The sequence below is a fragment of the Theobroma cacao genome, chromosome 4 (assembly GCF_053813885.1).
Source record: "Theobroma cacao isolate CCN51 chromosome 4, ASM5381388v1, whole genome shotgun sequence".
Taxonomy (NCBI): domain Eukaryota; kingdom Viridiplantae; phylum Streptophyta; class Magnoliopsida; order Malvales; family Malvaceae; genus Theobroma; species Theobroma cacao.
Window position 1 is genome coordinate 2,465,670 of NC_142642.1, and position 18,714 is coordinate 2,484,383.

Sequence of the window (18,714 nt, forward strand, 5' to 3'; positions counted from 1 at the left end):
AGAATAAGTTTCGGTCTATGAAATAGATTCTATCATCAATTAACTTTTTCCAACTCTACTTTTCAAAAAAAAAAACTTTTTCCAACTCTAGACATAATTTGCCACAACCCTAAAAGGGTTTATATGATATATATAAATATTCCACAATGAAATTGCTTTCAAAAGGTGTCTTTCACTCCTTTGGTCCACACGTTGACTAAACTAGGTATGATTATAGATGAATTGTCTTTGCATTATTTGTTATCTACATCGTGCTTAATTTTAGTGTCAACAATGTACAAAAAGGGTAAGGGTCATCCTATTGCTTTTGACTAGGCAAGATGTGCATTACATTTTATAATATATAAAGTTTTTCTTTTTTGTTAATTGGATATATCTCTTCCATTTATTTAATTATTTGCCTAAATATGAAAAGTCTCCATTACAAGGCATGACATCTGGACTGATCCATCAGTATGTGTTTGCCTTATTCATCTTGATTTCAGTAGTTTGAAGATGTTTGGAAATCTAAATATGAAGATGTTTTAATCTTACATGGGTTTGCATGAAAAATGAAGTATTTCATATATATCCATAAAATAAATAATGAAAATCCAAAAAATATTTTTAAAAAATTCTTTTATAGCATGCAAGCCCATAATATAAAAATCCCAAAAAAATAAAAACCATTTTGGAGTGTGACTCAACTGCTGACGTGGCAGCTTCATTTTTGTGAGTTAACGATAAGCCCCCGCCCTTCCTTCTTTTCCAGCCGCCCTTTTTCTTCTTCCTCGGAACACAACCGTAAGTCCGAAAATGAACCCTAAACAAAATCTAAAAGAGTAAATTAAAATTCCATATGCTAACTTCAATTTTCTGTTAAATTTTTTAAAGGAAATGGCGACTGCAACAATGAGCTTCAATTTGGTGGGTGCGTTTAGGGGACTTTCTCTATCATCCAGCTCGACGTCGTCGTTTTTGAAAGGCGAACTCGGCTCCATTCCCAAAACTGCGACCGCTTCGTTCCCAAGGAAGTCTCCGTTTCCTTTGACGATCGAATCGGCGCACAAGAAAGGAGCCGGGAGTACTAAAAACGGTCGCGATTCCAGAGGTCAACGACTCGGCGTCAAAATCTTCGGCGACCAGGCAGCGAAGCCGGGCGCTATTATCGTCAGGCAACGAGGAACCAAGGTGTGAAAACCTCGAAAATTTTCTCGAATATTTTCATTTTTTTAGTCTGTTTGTTCAATTTTATGCTTGGAATTGTTAAGTTTATTTAATTTTATTTTGGGTTTTCTTTTTTTGGATTAGAATGATAAAGCTTTTTAGCTTTGACAGCTTACTTCGACTGAGATTTGGATTTCTTGTTCAGTTTCATCCAGGGAAAAATGTGGGTCTTGGCAAGGATCATACCATCTTTTCCTTAATTGATGGGCTTGTGAAATTTGAGAAGTTTGGACCTGACAGGAAGAAGGTCGAATTTTTTTAAAACACTCTCAGACACAAATTCATGCTTTCAGAAGTTGATAATGTACCTCAAGCTGACATGGATTATGGGTTTATTGTGATTGACAGGTGAGCGTTTATCCACGAGTAGTTCAGCCTGAGAATCCCAACAGCTACAGAGCAAGGAAGAGAGAGTACTTCAGGATGCGCCGCGAACGCAGGAAGGCAAGGAAGGAAGGAAGTCTTGCTGAGCCAGAACTCGTGCTTGCTTCTGCTGCTGATGCCACAGATAGCAACCCGGTTTGCTGATTGAAACTGCCAACCTAAACCCATTCTTTACTTTTGTATTGCACTCATAATTTATAGGTAGGTCTACATATTCGCCCATCTGAAAGTGTACAAACTTGCTGTATCCAATTTGCAAATTTATTGTCTAGTTTCATTTTATGATCTTGTGAAAGTAGGAGATAACCTTTTGTGTATGTCTGGCATTTGATTTTTAAGTTTACTGACTTTCCTGATGTGATATTGTTAGAGCAACTTAGCCTATGCAGGCTACAACTTTCATAACGTGGAGTAAAATGGGAAGATGTCTCGCCATTCTTACAATGCATTAACCTATGGTAGACTCAGAAAATGCAGCTTCATTCGTCTAACCACTGCCCATTGCTAAATGATACTGACATTATCCATTGTGGGAGTGCAGCTCCATTCATCTGACACCTTCCTAATGCTCAATGATATTGATATCATAGTTATCAGAATAGAACTGGATCATAGTTATCAAAATAGGGTTGACTCGATGATCCGAGACTCAACCCGACCTGATTTTGATATTATATTGTTTCTAAAAATTCATCCAATAAAAACTGGATTGGCAAGTTTTGTTTAAATGGCATTTAAGGCTATAACTGACATAGCCTTTTTTTAGATTACCTATTTTGGTGGTTGTCATTTCCAAGGTGAACACTATGTGAACAAAAGAGTAAAACATACCACAGGGATGCATTTCAAAGGACAATGCCCAAAACTAGACATCAGTTTTGATTCTTACGATAAGCATTCTGAGGGTAACATCTTAAGTACATAACATCGAGATAGAAAAATCGATACAGAAAAGTGTGCACCCTTTAATCGTTCAAAAAAGAGATTAAATGCAAGTAAAACCTAAGGATACCCTTGTATTATAAAAAAATTACGGATTGGAATTGGATTGGCAGGGCAGCAAGAAGTGCATGAAACATATAATTCATTGGACCAAAAGTCTTAAGATTGTACTAGTTTCAACAAGATTCTATTACATCATTAACATTTAAACCATTTTCAACAAAAACGAATATAAAGAAAACTCAAGTCCAAAATGAAATTAGTCCATGCACTCAGATGATGTATCTCTCGATCTAAAGCATGCAGATCTTTCTTTTCTCCCCGTGCTAAAAAATTGTACCAATTCCCATCCTTCCTGTGAGTAACATGGTTCCCTTCTGCAATTTGAACAAAAGATAAAGAGTAAGCATATGATCCCCCAAAACTATCAAACACAAGTACAAATAAAACATAGCAAATTATATATCAAAACACAATAATTAATAGATGAAGATGTTTGTGATGTATATTCTCATAGAGTTTTATTCAAAGCAGAGAAACTAATGTCTGTATCGGTTTGTTAAGCTGCCATTATTTGGTTTATCTTGAGATGGATGCCACCCAGCTAAAGGATTCGAAAACGACATCCCCTAACATATTCAATACCTAACCCCGCATAATCCATCCATTTGACATGGAATAGATCATTAATCCTTTATGTCTATGACCAAGAACAACTTGACCAAAGATGATCTAACTTCCCCATCTTCTAAGCTTGCTCCCCCTTTCTCATTCTTTTACCTAAAATGCGAGTTTTGACCACTCTATTGAAAATTTGTGAAAGCAAAATTAGTGCTTGATGACCATTTATGGTGCAAACTGTGGGCAAAAAGAAGTTGAGCTCAATATCCTCTAGGACTGTAGGATTTGGAAAACAACTTCACCTAACATATTCAATAGCTAACCCCACAAAATCCATCCATTCGACATGTAATAGATCCTTAATCCTTTATGTCTATGACCTTGATAAGCTTGACCTTTTTTTTTTTTTCTCTTTCTTATTCTTTTACCATGAAACAATTGTTTACTCATTCTTTCAACATAATACTGACCCCTAAGATGCAAAACAAAAATTCATCAATAAAAAATAGCTCTGATTACTTAAACTAATTCATCTTCCTGGTTTTCCAAACCGTTCAAGACCTAAATTCACACAAGTTTCAGTTTCATAGCGTTCAGACTTTCAAAATCCAGAAATTTCGTTGTACAATGCTTTAATTTTTTTAAATAATTCACATAAATTTAGATTAATATCGCATCAGTGATAGACCCATAATAATTACGACAGTACACCTCAAAACAACATGAAATATAAATTAGAAATTGAAGGAACCGAACCGCACCTAACCGGATCCAACAATAATGTTGTTAATAGGAATAAAAATGAGCTTGACGAAAAACCCTACGAATCCCATAACCACGAATCCGATCGCCGTACGGAACGCCACCTTTGTAAATTCTGAAACCAAAAACAAAAAAGGAATCCTTCAATCAGAATTTTAATCGATCCACAAAATCTAATAATCTAAAAGAAAAGAAAAAGAGAGAAAATCGGAACAATGAGTAACCTTTACGATCGGGCTTGTGGCATCTCTTCACGAGACGAACGCTATCCTTAGCGAACTCCCTTAGCGGATCGAAAACTGAGTCAATTGCATCCATTTTTCTTTTCTTCTTTTTTTTTTTGCTTTTCAGATTTTGCTTTGCTCTTTGAGGGAAAGTTATTGACTTTCTTCTAGCTCTGTGATTCTTATATAGGATTGAGCTATTACTGTTGTACTCAAATACCCCTACTTGTTCATATGAAATGACAGCTTTGCCCTTATTTGCTTCATAAGATTAATCTTCAATTTCTTGTTTATTATGCCAAGAGTATTAGAAAAATTAAATTTTTTGTTACATTTTTTTTTCCATTTTAATGAAAACTAAAAGCATATTTTTAATTCTAGTAGTATTAAAGCAATTTGTTTTATCAGTATCACTTAAATAAAGAAAGTCATCTTATAGATAAGCAAAAATAAAAGTTAAAAAATCTTTCAAAATAAACATTTTTAAAGTTATGAGTATTAATTTTTTAAATTTTAAATTTATTTTATTAAGGAAATGATAAATTTTGATTTGTTAATAATATACAAAATTTATATACTAACAATGTATCAAATATAAATTTAAAAAAAAAATTACTGCTCATGTTGCAAAGGATTCCTCAATATTCAACAAGGCATAAGTTTGTATGAAATCTATTACAAGAGATCCTAGATGCTGCATTTATAGCAATGCACTACAAATGAATGATCTTGAGGATCAACATCAAAAGGGACGGCAAAATTTTATGATCAATTAGCAAACTTTTGACCTTTCGAAATGCAAATCAGATGAATCATCCATTGCATTTGCAGATCCTTCATTCCTTCTAGAAACTTGACTGTAAGCAATTTCAATATCGGTTGCAGAAGTCGTTGACAGGAAAATGTGGAAAGAACATGAGCTGTCTATCTCTTTGCCCCAGCTAGTCTGAAGTCGGCTCTTTTCTCGTGCTGGACAGATCGAGGAACAAATGTAAGACCACGAGTATGACGGCGACCAAAGCTAACGGTTGAAGGAGAGGAGTCTGAAGTGCTTAATTTAGAGACTGCTGAAACAAGGCCATCCATCGTTTCATTTTCTACTTCCATCTTACTTGAAGCTTCTTCATCCTTCTTATGCATTGCTTGTTTCCGGTGGTTTTTCTGCCTCTGTTTCTTGGATGGAAGTGCCTTCTTGAAGAACTCAAATGAAGTTGGGAATTTATGCTTGTCGACCAGATGCTGTTGCCTTCCTTTGTAGCTCTTGAACTTCAAACCACAACCTTCAACAAGGCATTCATACTGTTACACACAAAGATAGGAGGATAACTGTGTTAAACCAAATTATACTGAAGACTGATTAAAGTACATCAACATTGCGATTAACAAAAAACTACTAAACATTTCAAGTATTGAAAGTTAACATCATACAGATCTAAAAGAAAACACATACTAAGTCATGCTCTAATAAACAAATTAATAGTCTCTTCATCCTTCACAATTCTAAGTGTGACTAGCCCCCTTATCAGAAAACCAGATTGTTGTCAAGCTAATGTGATAAAGTTAAAAAAAAAAAACATGAAACTACTTGAATTGTCTTGTCTGGAGCCTTATAGCCCTATTCTCATTGCACTTACACAATTGTGATCAAATTGATTCTTTAATAGAACAAAAAGAAAGGGAGAAATCCATAAAAAATTTCCCAAACACCAATATACAAGTTGAATAGAGAAAGATACCACAGCATAACCACGAGCAACTTTTGCTTGAAAGAAGGAATCATGGGCTTCAGACACATGTATACTTAGCAAGTGAGATGTCGGGTAAACTCTAGAGCACACAGAACAAGAAGCAGTATGTCGAGCATTATAATGATCTTCAAAGTCCTCCAAAGAAATCAGTCGTGCACCACAACCAACAATCGGACAAAAGACACCCCTGCTCAAACATTAGTTGCAAAAATTAACACACAAACCGAACATTTAATTCCATAAACAGCATTCAACTTTAGAAGCTTTGTCATCTTTCCCATATAACAAAACCTCCATTTCCATAAGCATTATGCCCCTATCACTACATTGAACCCGAAACAACAGCTATTCTATTATACATAATACCAGATGGAAGTCCAACCAAATCACAAAAACTTGACAAAGTCGCAGCTTCATGACATATAACATTTTTTAGGCCCTTTCAATCTATGTAAAGACTCTGCGTAAACTAGCTCTTTTCATGATCACTAACAACTAGTAATTATTAAATTGATCATCAAATAATATAGTAAATTAGAACTTGCATATAGCAATAAAAGATAAAACCTGGCATCTTTAGCTACCATCTTCTCAAGTTGATTTCTTTCATCTTCAGTTAAATCCAATGCCACCTGATTTTCACCCAAAAAAAATTTTTAAGTGCTGTCTTAAAAATTGAACCTTCACTTCACTTAAATAAACTGACCAACCATAAACAGAAGAAGCAAATAACAAAATAATGAAAACCCAATCAAATTTATAACTTCATAACGCATAATTATTCAAATTAGATCCTTAATTAGAACAGACAGTGGATGAAAATTGAAAAGGAAAACGAAATGACCTGTTTGGCGAGAAGTTCTCTCTCGATGTTACCAGAAGAGAAGAAGGGAGAGTCGGGATCAAAACGACGACGAGTCGAGGTCCAGTAGGGAAACGACAAGTCGTGTTGGTAGTCCACAACCATCGCCATGGCCACTCGCTAGCTTCTGCAGGTGATTTTTTTTTTTTCTCCTGACCAATTTTGAGCGTTTTGATTTTGAACTTTGTTTCGGGAACCTTTGAGCAGAAAAGGCTTCGTTCGGGTTGAAAGAAAGTTCTATTGGGCCCAGAAAAGCCCGATGAGAGTTATTATGCTGGACCAAGAAGCAGCCCATCTAAATAATCATGGATCAGTGTCACTTCGAAGCCCATCTATTTTTTAAGAATCTATTGTCATGTGCAAAGCTTTGTTTTTTTATTTTTTAAAATAATAAGTATATAAAACATAAATATTATTAAATTGTAAAATAATTGTAATTGAAAGATAACTATATATAAAAAACAATTAACGTTCCAATTATATATTAATTAAACTTTTTAATATGAATTTATAAATTTTTAAATACTATTAGAATTAAGAAATATATATTTTTATGAAAATCATTTAATACAATTATAGCTATTATTTACAAAGTGGATAAATCTTATTAATATTAATAATGTAATATTTGGAATGATGATTAGAAATATAAGGAAAAAAATATAACCATTCTTATTAATATTAATAATGTACTTGTATTTATTTTAAATAAAGATATAGACTAAAAGAAGAATAAAAAATAAAACAAAACTTTATAATGATTTAAAATTTTGAAAAAGGGAAAAAAGTGCAACAACTAAATATACAGGATTTTAGATTGGAATAAAAGTAGGCAAAAGTTGACTTAAGAATATGAACTCCAACCCTACTTTCAAAAAATAGTAAATTATTGTTATGACCTTATTAATACATCCTTTTTATTTTAATAATTATTTCTTTCTGAATTTTTTTGCTAAATTAATATCACTTAACTCAGGACACCAAACTCAATTACGGACTTTATTAAAACCCAAATAGGCTTTTAATGTCTTTTAAATGTTTTATTATCAATAATATTATAACTATGCTCAATTTTTTATTTTGCGAAATAATGTCAACTCTATTTTTTTTCCTTTTATATATATATTCCTTTTACATATACACTTTCCCCTTTTCTTTTTCCCTACAGAATGAATATCATATAAGAAAATATGTACAAATCTTAAAACATCTATGTATTAAGATTTAGAAAAAAAAGATTTAAAAAATTAATTAAAAATGTTCTTATTACATGGGTCTAACATTTTTCCACTACACTCATGATCTAAACTGTGGTCAAAGAATATGAACCAAGCAAGCACAAAGTTTGCTTGAATTCAATGTTAATTAGAAGATAAGGTTCAAAACGAAAGGGGAGAATATTTTTTAGTGCAAATTGCTAAATTAGTAAACTGATTCTTAAACGTTAAATGAGCAAAGCATATATAGTCTACGGCTTACATGCTTCTTCTTTTTTATAATTGAGGGAGGAGGAATTCAAACTCTCTTTTTTAGACAAAAAACTCATACATCAATTAATGAATCAAATGCTCATATATTTGTATGCGTAAGCAGAAGAGAGAAGACCTTTTCATCATTACGAAACCAAAGATAACAAATTGCTTTGCAGTTTTCTAGGTCAATGCATTTTATTTTAAGGCCAATTAGGCATCTTTGGTTGCATGTTCTAAATTACAAGATTATATATATTAATTAGAAGATTAGACCTTGGAAAGATTATTACTTCTAACTCATATAAAATATGTGAAGTATCCAATTAGTTATAGGCTAAGAAATTCAATTTCACGTGTAAACTCTATACTAACAATAAAAAAGAAAAGCTTTTCATATAAACAAACTCATAAAAGACGACAAAAACACAATAAATTCAAACTCTAATACTTTATAAAATATTCAATTAAAAATTAATTAATAATAAGTGAAGAGAATCGAGACTCAACTTGAATATAAAATTAAACGAAACCTAAATCTTAATTGATATCAGATAACACCACTTTACCATACTAATTTTTGTGATATTAAAAACACTAACTAGGATCATCATAGGTCGGTGAATGACAATTTTCTAAATACAAAAAGCTAGAGAAAGTTTGGGGTTGAGATTTAACAAACCCAAGATTGCTTATCTAAGCCAATGATAAGTGTATGGTCAATAAAAAAAATGAAAATTAATGGCATTCATCATTCTCTTCAGACAGACGTAAGCTAGAGGACAATGAATGTCTAGCAGATACCTGTTCAAAATCTTTAAAAAGTCAATTAAATACTAGAAAAAAATTTGGTAAGAATTGTTCACCGAAATGAATAATTAGAAGGAGTCCTAACAGTACAGTTGCTTGAGAAGGGAAATTAGTCAAAAGACGAAACAGTCTTAAAGTCAATGACTTATAGTTCTTACTGTTCTCAAAAGTAATACTCCTTTGAGACGGAACTCATCCAGCGGTAGGTTTCGACCATCTTAGGAATGCTTATGATTGAGTAAGCAATCCAAAGTTTGCAATTTGCTTTTCAGTTTTTGAGAATTAATTAGGTCTTGAATTGATGTATTAATTAGTTCATCTTTCTTAAGTTTTTGGTGAATCAATTACATCTTAATGTAGTCATTAAGATTTATAATTTCGAATATTATAAATATATATTTTGAGTTTTAATAGATAAGAGAGTGCTATAATCTTCTTTTTTTAATTTACTTGTAATATTCATGATTTTTGTGTAATATTTCATTTTCATTTGGAAATTTTTAAATTCAATTTTTACATGATTGGTTTTTTAAAATTTTTTTAAATTTATCATCTTCGTCAATCATCATTAAAATTCAATTAAATTTATCACTTCAATGCTTTTTGGATGTTCACATGGCCAAATAGTTAGACCAAAACACTTGAATGCAGTCTACCTGATTAAAAAAAAAATAAGTGCATTTAATCATTTCTATTGAGATTTATGTCATATGGATATTCAAGTGATACTGAAATGACATTTTTTTTTAAATTTTAATAATAATTGATGAAAAAAATGAATTTAAAATATGAGTAAAAGACTGAATCTAAAAATTTACTGATGAAAATGAAATATTAGACAACTATACTAATTGATTAATGCATAATTTTGCTCCAAAATCATGAACAAGTCATTGATACAGATGCATTTGACCTTAACAACATGAACCCTGATCATTAAGTATAAATAACTGCCACTATATCCCATGTGAAACCTTCCACATTCGTCATCATCAGGTATCAATATTTTGTTGCTAAGTCCCTTTCATCACTAACTTGTAAGAAAAATCCAGGTCCATTTCCAAAAGTCTCAGCTCATCTAGAAAAAGGATAAGCACCACCAATTCCACAAAGCCAACTATGACAATATATTTTTTCCATGGCTTAGGTGAAAGGGAACCTGCATGGCAACAGTTTGTGTTTGACTAGCTCCCCGGTTTTAACACTACAACTCCATATAATTATTTCTGTCGCTTTCTTTTCCCAGTTTTGCAGAAGGATTTAATCTTCACATTTTTCTTTTCTAGAATAAAAATTTAGTAGTTGCTATTTGCTATTGGTTAGACATTCTAACAAGAAAAGAACTGGAAGCATATTTTGGTTTTTATATTATTGGAAATTAAGATGCTTAGAGCGAGTATTAATAATTACTATATCTGCATGCTTAACAGTACTTGATTTAATATCACAAGTCTGTCTGCTTCGTTTCTTCCATATATATAGAGTTTCACACTTTCACTTATGGCCTGTGGAGAGACTGAAAGGCAAAATAAAAGTTTGTAAAAGTTCTAGAGGAAGAAAATGGAGGCAATAAGGAGAGGGTTGGTATGGTTACTGGTTTTCATGATTCTGCAGAGGGGAGAGGCGCAATTATCTGAAAATTTCTACAGCAATACGTGTCCGAATTTGGAATCCATAGTGAAACAGGAAGTGTCAACCAAGTTCAGCCAGACCTTCGTTACAATCCCTGCAACTCTGCGCCTGTTTTTCCATGACTGCTTTGTTGAGGTAGGGACTAGGGAGAGTAGCATGATCTATCCTGTTTTTTTTCTTTTGTTTCTTTTTATCAAATCTTTGCTGCCATAGTTGTTTGATACTCTTATCATAGTTTCATCCCTGGATGCTTTTCATGTCAGTGTCTTTCTTCCACTTCTGTTTTTCTCTATTCGAGTACTAGTTAGAAATTCGTTTTTCCATTACCCTGTAATTTCTTACAAATCGTTGGAGAAAGAAATGGTTGGTCTTTTCTTCTCTCTCTCTTTCTGGTTTTTTTAAGTCATGGTCACAATTGGAGGCTGTAAATTCAAGCTGACCAGGACATGGTGAAAGCACATGCTAGGGAAGGTCTAGCAACACATGAAATCACCTGTTTTTGTTATAACATGACAGCATTGAACGTGTCAATCTTCACTACTGACATGCTTGACATAAGAAACCACACATTTAAAGAAAGAATGTCTTGGACCTACAGAAGAAAAAAAAAAACCAATTTTGCTTTCCCCAGAAATCTCTTTTTAAATTCTTGAACTGATTCTTCTGCTTTCCTTTTGTAGGGATGTGACGCATCAGTCATGATTTCATCGCCAAATGGGGATGCGGAAAAGGATGCTCAGGATAATCTCTCCCTTGCAGGAGATGGATTTGACACTGTAATCAAGGCGAAGCAGGCAGTGGAAAGACAATGCCCTGGAATAGTCTCTTGTGCTGACATTTTGGCTCTTGCTGCTAGAGATGTTGTAGTCCTGGTAAGGATGCTCCACGATTTCCATGAAAGATACATAGTCCTCGGAATACATACCAATATGAATTAAGCAAACTCATAATCATTCTAATTTGTTTGTTATGTGAATCAAATCTTAGGCTGGAGGTCCATCATGGGAAGTAGAATTGGGACGTCGAGATGGCCTCGTATCGAAAGCATCCAACGTAGCAGGAAATCTACCTGAGCCTGACTTCAACCGTGTTCAACTTAACACCATGTTTGCCAGACACAACCTTACCCAACTTGATATGATTGCACTCTCAGGAGCTCACACTGTAGGCTTCTCTCACTGCAACCGCTTTGCAAATCGGTTATACTCATTCTCTTCATCTTCTCCTGTGGATCCTACTCTGGACCCTAACTACGCACAAGAGCTGATGCAAGCCTGCCCTCGAAACGTAGACCCCAGCATTGCCATCAACATGGATCCTGAAACCCCACAAACTTTTGACAATGTGTACTACCAGAATCTAGTTGCTGGGAAAGGCTTGTTCACTTCGGATGAGGTGCTTTTCACTGATCCTGCATCTGAGCCTACTGTAAATGATTTCGCTACCAACCCTGGTAACTTTAATGGAGCCTTTATCACAGCAATGAGGAAGCTTGGAAGGGTGGGAGTTAAGACTGGTAAAAATGGAGAGATAAGAATAGACTGCACTGCCTTTAATTCATGAAAGGAGAATGAAGTACGGGCCTAAAAAGGAGCAATCAGTCACGAAATAAATGTGACCTGAATTCTTTTCTGCTTTGTTTTTGTATCTTCTGGTTTGGCAAAGGGAATTTGAAGAAGAGGCCAGAAGGAGTTTCTCTCGTCATCAAAGAAATAAGTATATAATCTTCGAAAAAGGATTGCCCTGTAATTAATGTTTTTTTTTTTTGTTTCTGGTGCTCATTAGTGCTTATTCAGATGCCATTGTTTTGTAAATCATACAATAAATGGCATTTTTGTGCCATGCTATCCTTCAAGGCTTTAACTTGTTTACTTGTTCTCTCAACATAAATAAACATTAATTTGTTCTCCGACAAGGTTTTTCACAACAATGGTAACAGCCCAGAATGGTTTCCCATGTGAGGAAGCCAGGTTCAATGCTTCAGTTCAAGTCATTCAGGGGATTTGTTTGAGGGAGTTTGAAAGCCATAAGAGTATGCGAGGGAGGTTGATTTCATTTATTGATTTATAGTGAGTACTAACCCTGAAAAAGTCATTCATACACACGCATTTGACCATAACAAGAGCACTGAAATCCGAGATAAATTATTCAACATCATAAATTAAGTAGCAGCTCTGTTTCCAATGTGAATATTCTACTATATTCTTTGGACTTAGGATTTTTTATTGTGTCACTTTCATCTCTAACTACAGCCAAGGCAGGTTGACTTTTAAAAGTCTGAACTCTGAACTCATCTAGAAATTCCCCTACTGGAAAAGGATGCGAACATCTAGCCAGTAAAGCAATGAGAATTTTTTCCATCACTGGTACTGCAATATTGCTAACAGGCTTATGCTTGAGAATCAGGACTTGAAAGTAGCTTGAAATTACTGTTCTATTGGTTTTGTTTTCTCTCTGATAATTTTAGATGTTGTAAAACAGTTGCAGTAACTAATTAGGAATGACTTACCACTTCATGAATAGCACTACAACATACACAACATTTTTCAACAGAAATTCATGGAAAATCTATAAAAAAAACTAATTTTAATGAAAAAACATCTTTTTCCTACAGAATATTTCTTCAAGAAAAACTGTTTTTTTAGTGTAGTTAGAAATGACAACTAAGGTAATAGAGAAAAGACACCCTACTTGTAGTTGGATACACGAACCAGAGAAAGGACTAATCCTGATCAAAGGACCAAAATAATATAGTTGCTAGCTGAAATAAATGATATTTATATGATTTGGTCAGCTGATTTGTGAATCAAGCACATCTTGTGCAACAAATCAGAAGGCTCTTCACTTCCTTGTTTCTTCTTTATATATATGACCCGCTCTTGGGTATACATGACCTGTGGAGGGACTGAAACTCGAAGAGAAGTTGCATAACTAAACAAGGCAAGGAAATGGAGGTGAAGACAGGGTTGATATTATTCCTAGTTTTTATGATACTGCAGAGGGGAGAGGGACAATTATCTGAGACTTTCTACCAAACTACTTGCCCGAAATTGGAATCCATCGTAAGAAAGGTGGTGACCCAAAAGATTAACCAGACGTTCGTCACCGTTCCCGCGACCCTGCGCCTGTTTTTCCATGACTGCTTTGTTGAGGTAAGGAAGCATAACCAAGCTTCCACTTTTTTTGTTGTTTCCCTCCTTAAAATCAAAAGAGTTTTTTTGTTCCTATAGCTTATAGGTGAACTTTTCTTCTCTTTTGAAGTTCTGCTTTAGAGATTGGATTGTTCATTTCCCTTCAATTGCTTGCATATCCAATGCAATGTATTTGTTGTGCATATCTTGCAACAGATGAATTTCTGAATGTACTGTCCAAATAATTTTCTTACAAGTGGTAACCGACTTTTTATTTTTTTTCTCTCTTAAAGAAAACAAAATGGGTTAATTAATTCCTTATGGTCACGGTCACGTCTGGGGGCCTGTTATATCGTATTTGTAGCTGATCTGGACAGAACCAAACCGTTGACTATGAGGGCAGGAAAACATGAAATCACCTGATCAGTTACTAGATAAAAAGTTGAAAGACCATTGATGTATGGGAAGTCTCTTCAAACAGTAAATCATTTTTACAAATAATTTTCCCTTGTATATGGTTTCTTTTGTAGGGTTGTGATGCTTCAATCTTGATTGCATCGCCAAATGGGGATGCAGAGAGGGATGCTCCGGACAATCTCTCCCTTGCAGGAGACGGATTTGACACAGTGATAAAGGCCAAGCAGGCAGTGGAAAAAAGGTGCCCAGGAGTAGTCTCCTGTGCTGACATTTTGGCTATTGCTACTAGGGATGTCATAGACCTGGTAAGGAATGCCCACTTATTTACCTGGAAAGCCAAAATCAGTCCATTTGATACGTTACACACACTACAAAAGATTGCATTTTTTCCGATGAAATATTTCCCAAGAATTTCAACAGATTTCCTAATCTTGTTATTTTTCTACAAATTTTCGACAAGGAACAAAATGTGATTGTAAAATAGTCAGAAAATCTTTTGGGCATAAAAAGATTTTCATGCCACCAAATTTTTCGATCAAATATTATATATTGAAAAATGTCAAATTTTTTGTAATGGCATGAGAAAACTCTTAAGTTTTCTAACTGTTCTATAATTTGATTAAAATCCCAGGCTGGAGGTCCTTCATTCAAAGTAGAATTGGGACGTCGTGATGGCCTTATCTCACAGGCATCCAGGGTAGCTGGAAATCTGCCAGAACCTGATTTCAATCTCACTCAACTTGACACCATCTTTGCCAAAAACAATCTTACACAAATTGATATGATTGCTCTCTCAGGATGTCACACTGTAGGCTTCTCTCACTGCAATCGCTTTGCAAACCGCTTGTACTCATTTTCTCCGTCGTCCCCTGTTGATCCTGATCTGGATCCTACCTACGCACAGGAGTTAAAGCAAGCCTGCCCTCAGGATGTAGACCCCAGAATTGCCGTCAACATGGATCCCATAACCCCGCAAACTTTTGACAATATGTACTTCCAGAATCTAGTTGCTAAGAAGGGCTTGTTCACTTCAGATGAAGTGCTCTTCACCAATCCAGCATCTCAACCGACTGTAATTGATTTTGCTAAGAACCCTGGTGACTTTAACGCAGCCTTCATCACAGCAATGAGGAAGCTTGGAAGGGTGGGAGTTAAGACTGGTCAAGCTGGACAGATAAGGGTAGACTGCACAGCCTTTAATTCTTGAAAGGAAGAACTTGGCATGAAGCCATGGAAATATAATCGTCAATAAGGAGGATTTGTCTTTATGTCTGGAGATCACCTGCAAGGAATTTCTCGTAATCAAAGAATAAACTATAGTGTTCGAACCCTGTCGTTCATCTCTGAGTTTTTTGTGCTTGTCTAGTGCAGTAAACCGATGCCATTAATGTTTTGTAAATCATACAATAAAAATGCAGTAATCGCCATATTATTCTTGAAGGCTTAAACTACATGTATATTTCCAAAATGACCTTAACATTAAACAACAAGAATTCAAGGGAGCAAGGACATGAAACGAGAGAGGCTGCCCCCACTGATGGAGGTGAGATCGTTGCTTGACTTGGGGAATGCTGAAATTTCAAGCCAATTTCCAACTCCTTAAGTAAACTCTTTCCGAGACTTAAGGTAGTAATTGTATATTTACTAAATCAAAACAAGTACAGTGTATGGAAATTTCGTATTGACAATTATATAACATATATGGAAAAAGATGATTGTTTTAAAATTTAAACTTTCAATATACTCTTTAATAATATATATTTTTAAATAAAATATATAATTTTATATTAATTTATTAAATTAAAAATTAAAAAAATATTTAATATGTTAAAATCAAAGAGTGAATTTGATTTTATTTTTAATATATTTTTGTTAAATCTAATCTTAAAGATTGAAAATAGTAGTTTTTCATGTTTCAATTCAAAAGATAAATAAATAAAAAATAAATTTTTTTACTTACAAAAGAAAAAATTCATAAAAAGTGTATCATATCATATAATACAATACATTTTCAATATATGATCAAATATTATCTAATATATCGATCCGTATCATTTTTTATTAATGTCGTAACATATCCTATTATACATATTGTATAATATTGATAATTATGATAAATTATTACTCGGAAAAAGATTGTATTTGACCAATACGGTAGAAAATGATCATAGTTTTGGCTGGAATTATTATTCTATTTGTTTTGTTCTCTCTGACCATTTGAGAGGTTCTAAAACAAAGTTGTACTGACCGATTAGGGAATGACCTCCTACTTCCTATAACGGGATGCTTAAGAAATGAAAACTAAGGAAATATAAAAAAAGACATGCGAACTATCTGTTCCCAGATACACATTGGCGGAAGAAAAGGACTAATTCTGAAGAAAGGGCTAAAATAATATAGTAGCTTGCTGAACTAATAAATATTTATATACTTTGGCCAAGTAATAAGCAAATCAAGCAACTTGTAACAGAACTAGAAGACCTTGACGTCTCTTCCCATGTTTCCTCTTTATATATGATCATTCGTACACGGACATGGCCTGTGAACTGGCTGGAAGTCAGAGAAATTTTATAGCTAAGGAAGAAAATGGAGAAGAAGAGAGGATTGACATTGTTCATAGTTTTCATAATTCTGCAGAGTGGGGAGGGAAGATTATCTCAAAGTTTCTACAACACTACCTGTCCGATATTGGAGTCTATAGTAAGAAAGGTGGTGGAAGAAAAGGTTAACCAAACCTTCGTCACAGTCCCCGCGACCCTACGTTTGTTTTTCCATGACTGCTTTGTTGAGGTACGTTAGCAAGATCAATCTTTCATCATTTTTCATTTTATATATAATATGTCTACCGTCATGAATAAGATGTTTTTTTTTAATTGCCCTTTAGTTGCCTGCATGTCAACTTACTGCAACGTATTTGTTCTATATAGCTTGCACCAGATGAAGTTCTGAATGTCATGCAGAAAGGATTTTCTTATATGCAAATTGTGGATCTGTTATTGTCTTTTTCTTAAAAGAAACAAAATGGGTTAAGTTTAATTAGTCATGGTCATGTTTGGTTGCTGTTACATTGTAGCTGACTTAAATATAACCAAGCCCATTGAGTAGAACAGCATCAAATCATCCTTTTCTGTTATCGGATAGTTACATTGCTCTCCCAATCCTTACAACAACTGGTATGTTTGACATCACTAGCCACACGCAAACGAGACATTAGGAAGAACAGTACCGTGGAATCTGTGAAAAAAGAAAGAAACAAACAAACAGGAGATCATCAGAAAGAATAAACTAGTTTATAATTTGCCATTGTATGTGGTTTGCTTTGGTTTGGTTTGTAGGGTTGTGATGCATCAATCATGATTGCATCTCCAAATGGGGATGCAGAGAAGGATGCTCCAGACAATCTCTCCCTTGCCGGCGATGGATTTGACACCGTAATAAAGGCCAAGCAAGCGGTGGAAGCAAAATGCCCTGGAGTAGTCTCCTGTGCAGACATTTTGGTTATTGCTGCTAGAGATGTTGTACGCCTGGTAAGGAATGCCCGACAATCTAGCTGAAAGTTATTACCTGTCTTGAAATACATATCACTATGAAGCAAATCTAATGTTCCCAAGTTGTTTTTCATGTGATTGTAATCTTAGGCTGGAGGTCCTTCATTTAAAATACAATTGGGACGTCGCGACGGCCTGGTATCACAAGCATCAAGAGTAGCAGGAAATCTGCCAGAGCCTAACTTCGATCTCACTCAACTCAACACCCTTTTTGCCAAAAACAACCTTACACAAACTGATATGATTGCACTCTCAGGAGCTCATACTCTAGGCTTCTCTCATTGCAGTCGCTTTGCAAATCGCTTGTACTCATTTTCTCCATCCTCTCCCGTGGATCCTGATCTGGATCCTACCTACGTACAGCAGTTAAAGGAAGACTGCCCTCAAGATGTTGACCCTAGAATTGCCATCGACATGGATCCTGTAACCCCTCAAATTTTTGACAATATGTACTTTAAGAATCTAATTGCTAAGAAGGGCTTGTTTACATCAGATGATGTGCTCTTTACCAATCCAGCATCTAAACCAACTGTGATGAATTTTGCTGGAAACCAAAGAAACTTTAAAGCAGCCTTCATCATAGCAATGAGGAGGCTTGGAAGGGTGGGAGTTAAGGCTGGTAAAGCAGGGGAGATAAGGCTAGACTGCACAACCTTCAACGCTTGAGGGAAGATATTGGCATGGATTAGGAGCCTCAATATGTGCATTGGATCACAGAATAAATTTAACCTAGATTCTTGCTTTGTCTTCTTTTTCTGTTTTGTTTTACTGCTGCTACATTGAGATCACCTTGCAAGGAGATTCTCTCTTCAGCAGACAATAAGTACTCTTTGAAAATAATTAATTCTTTATCATGTCTTTCTCTTCTGGTGCTTGTCATTGCAGTACTAGCAGACCTCATTTAACTCGCTTACTTCCTGCCTTTATTTTCCAATAAAGTATTTCATTAGTTGGCAAA

The 18,714-nt window shown here is 34.5% G+C and overlaps 6 protein-coding genes across 6 annotated transcripts; 4 read left to right on the forward strand and 2 right to left on the reverse strand.

Moving 5' to 3' along the window:
- Window positions 1-654: 654 nt before the first annotated feature.
- Window positions 655-1,872, forward strand: RPL27 (ribosomal protein large subunit 27). The gene is made up of 4 exons (XM_007031835.3): window positions 655-783; window positions 874-1,170; window positions 1,352-1,453; window positions 1,555-1,872. Exons 2-4 carry the CDS (start codon window positions 877-879, stop codon window positions 1,732-1,734), a joined length of 576 nt encoding a protein of 191 aa, XP_007031897.2. The 5' UTR covers window positions 655-783; window positions 874-876; the 3' UTR covers window positions 1,735-1,872.
- A 785-nt stretch (window positions 1,873-2,657) lies between these two features.
- Window positions 2,658-4,305, reverse strand: LOC18601031 (protein transport protein Sec61 subunit gamma). Its single transcript, XM_007031836.3, has 3 exons — window positions 4,140-4,305; window positions 3,915-4,030; window positions 2,658-2,909 (listed from the first exon to the last, which is right to left on the reverse strand). Exons 1-2 carry the CDS (start codon window positions 4,231-4,233, stop codon window positions 3,915-3,917), a joined length of 210 nt encoding a protein of 69 aa, XP_007031898.1. The 5' UTR covers window positions 4,234-4,305; the 3' UTR covers window positions 2,658-2,909.
- A 433-nt stretch (window positions 4,306-4,738) lies between these two features.
- Window positions 4,739-6,932, reverse strand: LOC18601032 (nucleic acid binding / zinc ion binding protein). The gene is made up of 4 exons (XM_007031837.3): window positions 6,732-6,932; window positions 6,455-6,519; window positions 5,876-6,074; window positions 4,739-5,438 (listed from the first exon to the last, which is right to left on the reverse strand). Exons 1-4 carry the CDS (start codon window positions 6,858-6,860, stop codon window positions 5,064-5,066), a joined length of 768 nt encoding a protein of 255 aa, XP_007031899.2. The 5' UTR covers window positions 6,861-6,932; the 3' UTR covers window positions 4,739-5,063.
- A 3,545-nt stretch (window positions 6,933-10,477) lies between these two features.
- LOC18601033 (peroxidase 55-like) lies at window positions 10,478-12,575 on the forward strand. The gene is made up of 3 exons (XM_007031838.3): window positions 10,478-10,795; window positions 11,341-11,532; window positions 11,648-12,575. The coding sequence occupies exons 1-3, from the start codon at window positions 10,589-10,591 to the stop codon at window positions 12,221-12,223; spliced, it is 975 nt and encodes a 324-aa protein (XP_007031900.2). The 5' UTR covers window positions 10,478-10,588; the 3' UTR covers window positions 12,224-12,575.
- Window positions 12,576-13,468: 893 nt separating this feature from the next.
- On the forward strand, window positions 13,469-15,607 carry LOC108661676 (peroxidase 55-like). Its single transcript, XM_018119316.2, has 3 exons — window positions 13,469-13,812; window positions 14,322-14,513; window positions 14,840-15,607. The coding sequence occupies exons 1-3, from the start codon at window positions 13,609-13,611 to the stop codon at window positions 15,413-15,415; spliced, it is 972 nt and encodes a 323-aa protein (XP_017974805.1). The 5' UTR covers window positions 13,469-13,608; the 3' UTR covers window positions 15,416-15,607.
- A 1,159-nt stretch (window positions 15,608-16,766) lies between these two features.
- Window positions 16,767-18,714, forward strand: LOC18601034 (peroxidase 55-like). The gene is made up of 3 exons (XM_018119331.2): window positions 16,767-16,998; window positions 17,544-17,735; window positions 17,847-18,714. Exons 1-3 carry the CDS (start codon window positions 16,795-16,797, stop codon window positions 18,420-18,422), a joined length of 972 nt encoding a protein of 323 aa, XP_017974820.1. The 5' UTR covers window positions 16,767-16,794; the 3' UTR covers window positions 18,423-18,714.

Bases quoted from the DNA above. Each gene is read 5' to 3' on its own strand.
- LOC18601031 (XM_007031836.3), bottom strand. From the start codon at position 4,233: ATGGATGCAATTGACTCAGTTTTCGATCCGCTAAGGGAGTTCGCTAAG. The intron at 4,031-4,139 runs GTTACTCATTGT...TTTTGGTTTCAG, and splicing joins CCACAAGCCCGATCGTAAAG to AATTTACAAAGGTGGCGTTC.
- LOC18601032 (XM_007031837.3), bottom strand. From the start codon at position 6,860: ATGGCGATGGTTGTGGACTACCAACACGACTTGTCGTTTCCCTACTGG. The intron at 6,520-6,731 runs GTCATTTCGTTT...GGTGAAAATCAG, and splicing joins GAGAACTTCTCGCCAAACAG to GTGGCATTGGATTTAACTGA. The intron at 6,075-6,454 runs GTTTTATCTTTT...ATGTTTGAGCAG, and splicing joins ATGGTAGCTAAAGATGCCAG to GGGTGTCTTTTGTCCGATTG.
- RPL27 (XM_007031835.3), top strand. From the start codon at position 877: ATGGCGACTGCAACAATGAGCTTCAATTTGGTGGGTGCGTTTAGGGGA. The intron at 1,171-1,351 runs GTGTGAAAACCT...TTTCTTGTTCAG, and splicing joins TCAGGCAACGAGGAACCAAG to TTTCATCCAGGGAAAAATGT. The intron at 1,454-1,554 runs GTCGAATTTTTT...TGTGATTGACAG, and splicing joins TTGGACCTGACAGGAAGAAG to GTGAGCGTTTATCCACGAGT.
- LOC18601034 (XM_018119331.2), top strand. From the start codon at position 16,795: ATGGAGAAGAAGAGAGGATTGACATTGTTCATAGTTTTCATAATTCTG. The intron at 16,999-17,543 runs GTACGTTAGCAA...TTTGGTTTGTAG, and splicing joins TCCATGACTGCTTTGTTGAG to GGTTGTGATGCATCAATCAT. The intron at 17,736-17,846 runs GTAAGGAATGCC...TTGTAATCTTAG, and splicing joins CTAGAGATGTTGTACGCCTG to GCTGGAGGTCCTTCATTTAA.
- LOC108661676 (XM_018119316.2), top strand. From the start codon at position 13,609: ATGGAGGTGAAGACAGGGTTGATATTATTCCTAGTTTTTATGATACTG. The intron at 13,813-14,321 runs GTAAGGAAGCAT...TTTCTTTTGTAG, and splicing joins TCCATGACTGCTTTGTTGAG to GGTTGTGATGCTTCAATCTT. The intron at 14,514-14,839 runs GTAAGGAATGCC...TTAAAATCCCAG, and splicing joins CTAGGGATGTCATAGACCTG to GCTGGAGGTCCTTCATTCAA.
- LOC18601033 (XM_007031838.3), top strand. From the start codon at position 10,589: ATGGAGGCAATAAGGAGAGGGTTGGTATGGTTACTGGTTTTCATGATT. The intron at 10,796-11,340 runs GTAGGGACTAGG...TTCCTTTTGTAG, and splicing joins TCCATGACTGCTTTGTTGAG to GGATGTGACGCATCAGTCAT. The intron at 11,533-11,647 runs GTAAGGATGCTC...ATCAAATCTTAG, and splicing joins CTAGAGATGTTGTAGTCCTG to GCTGGAGGTCCATCATGGGA.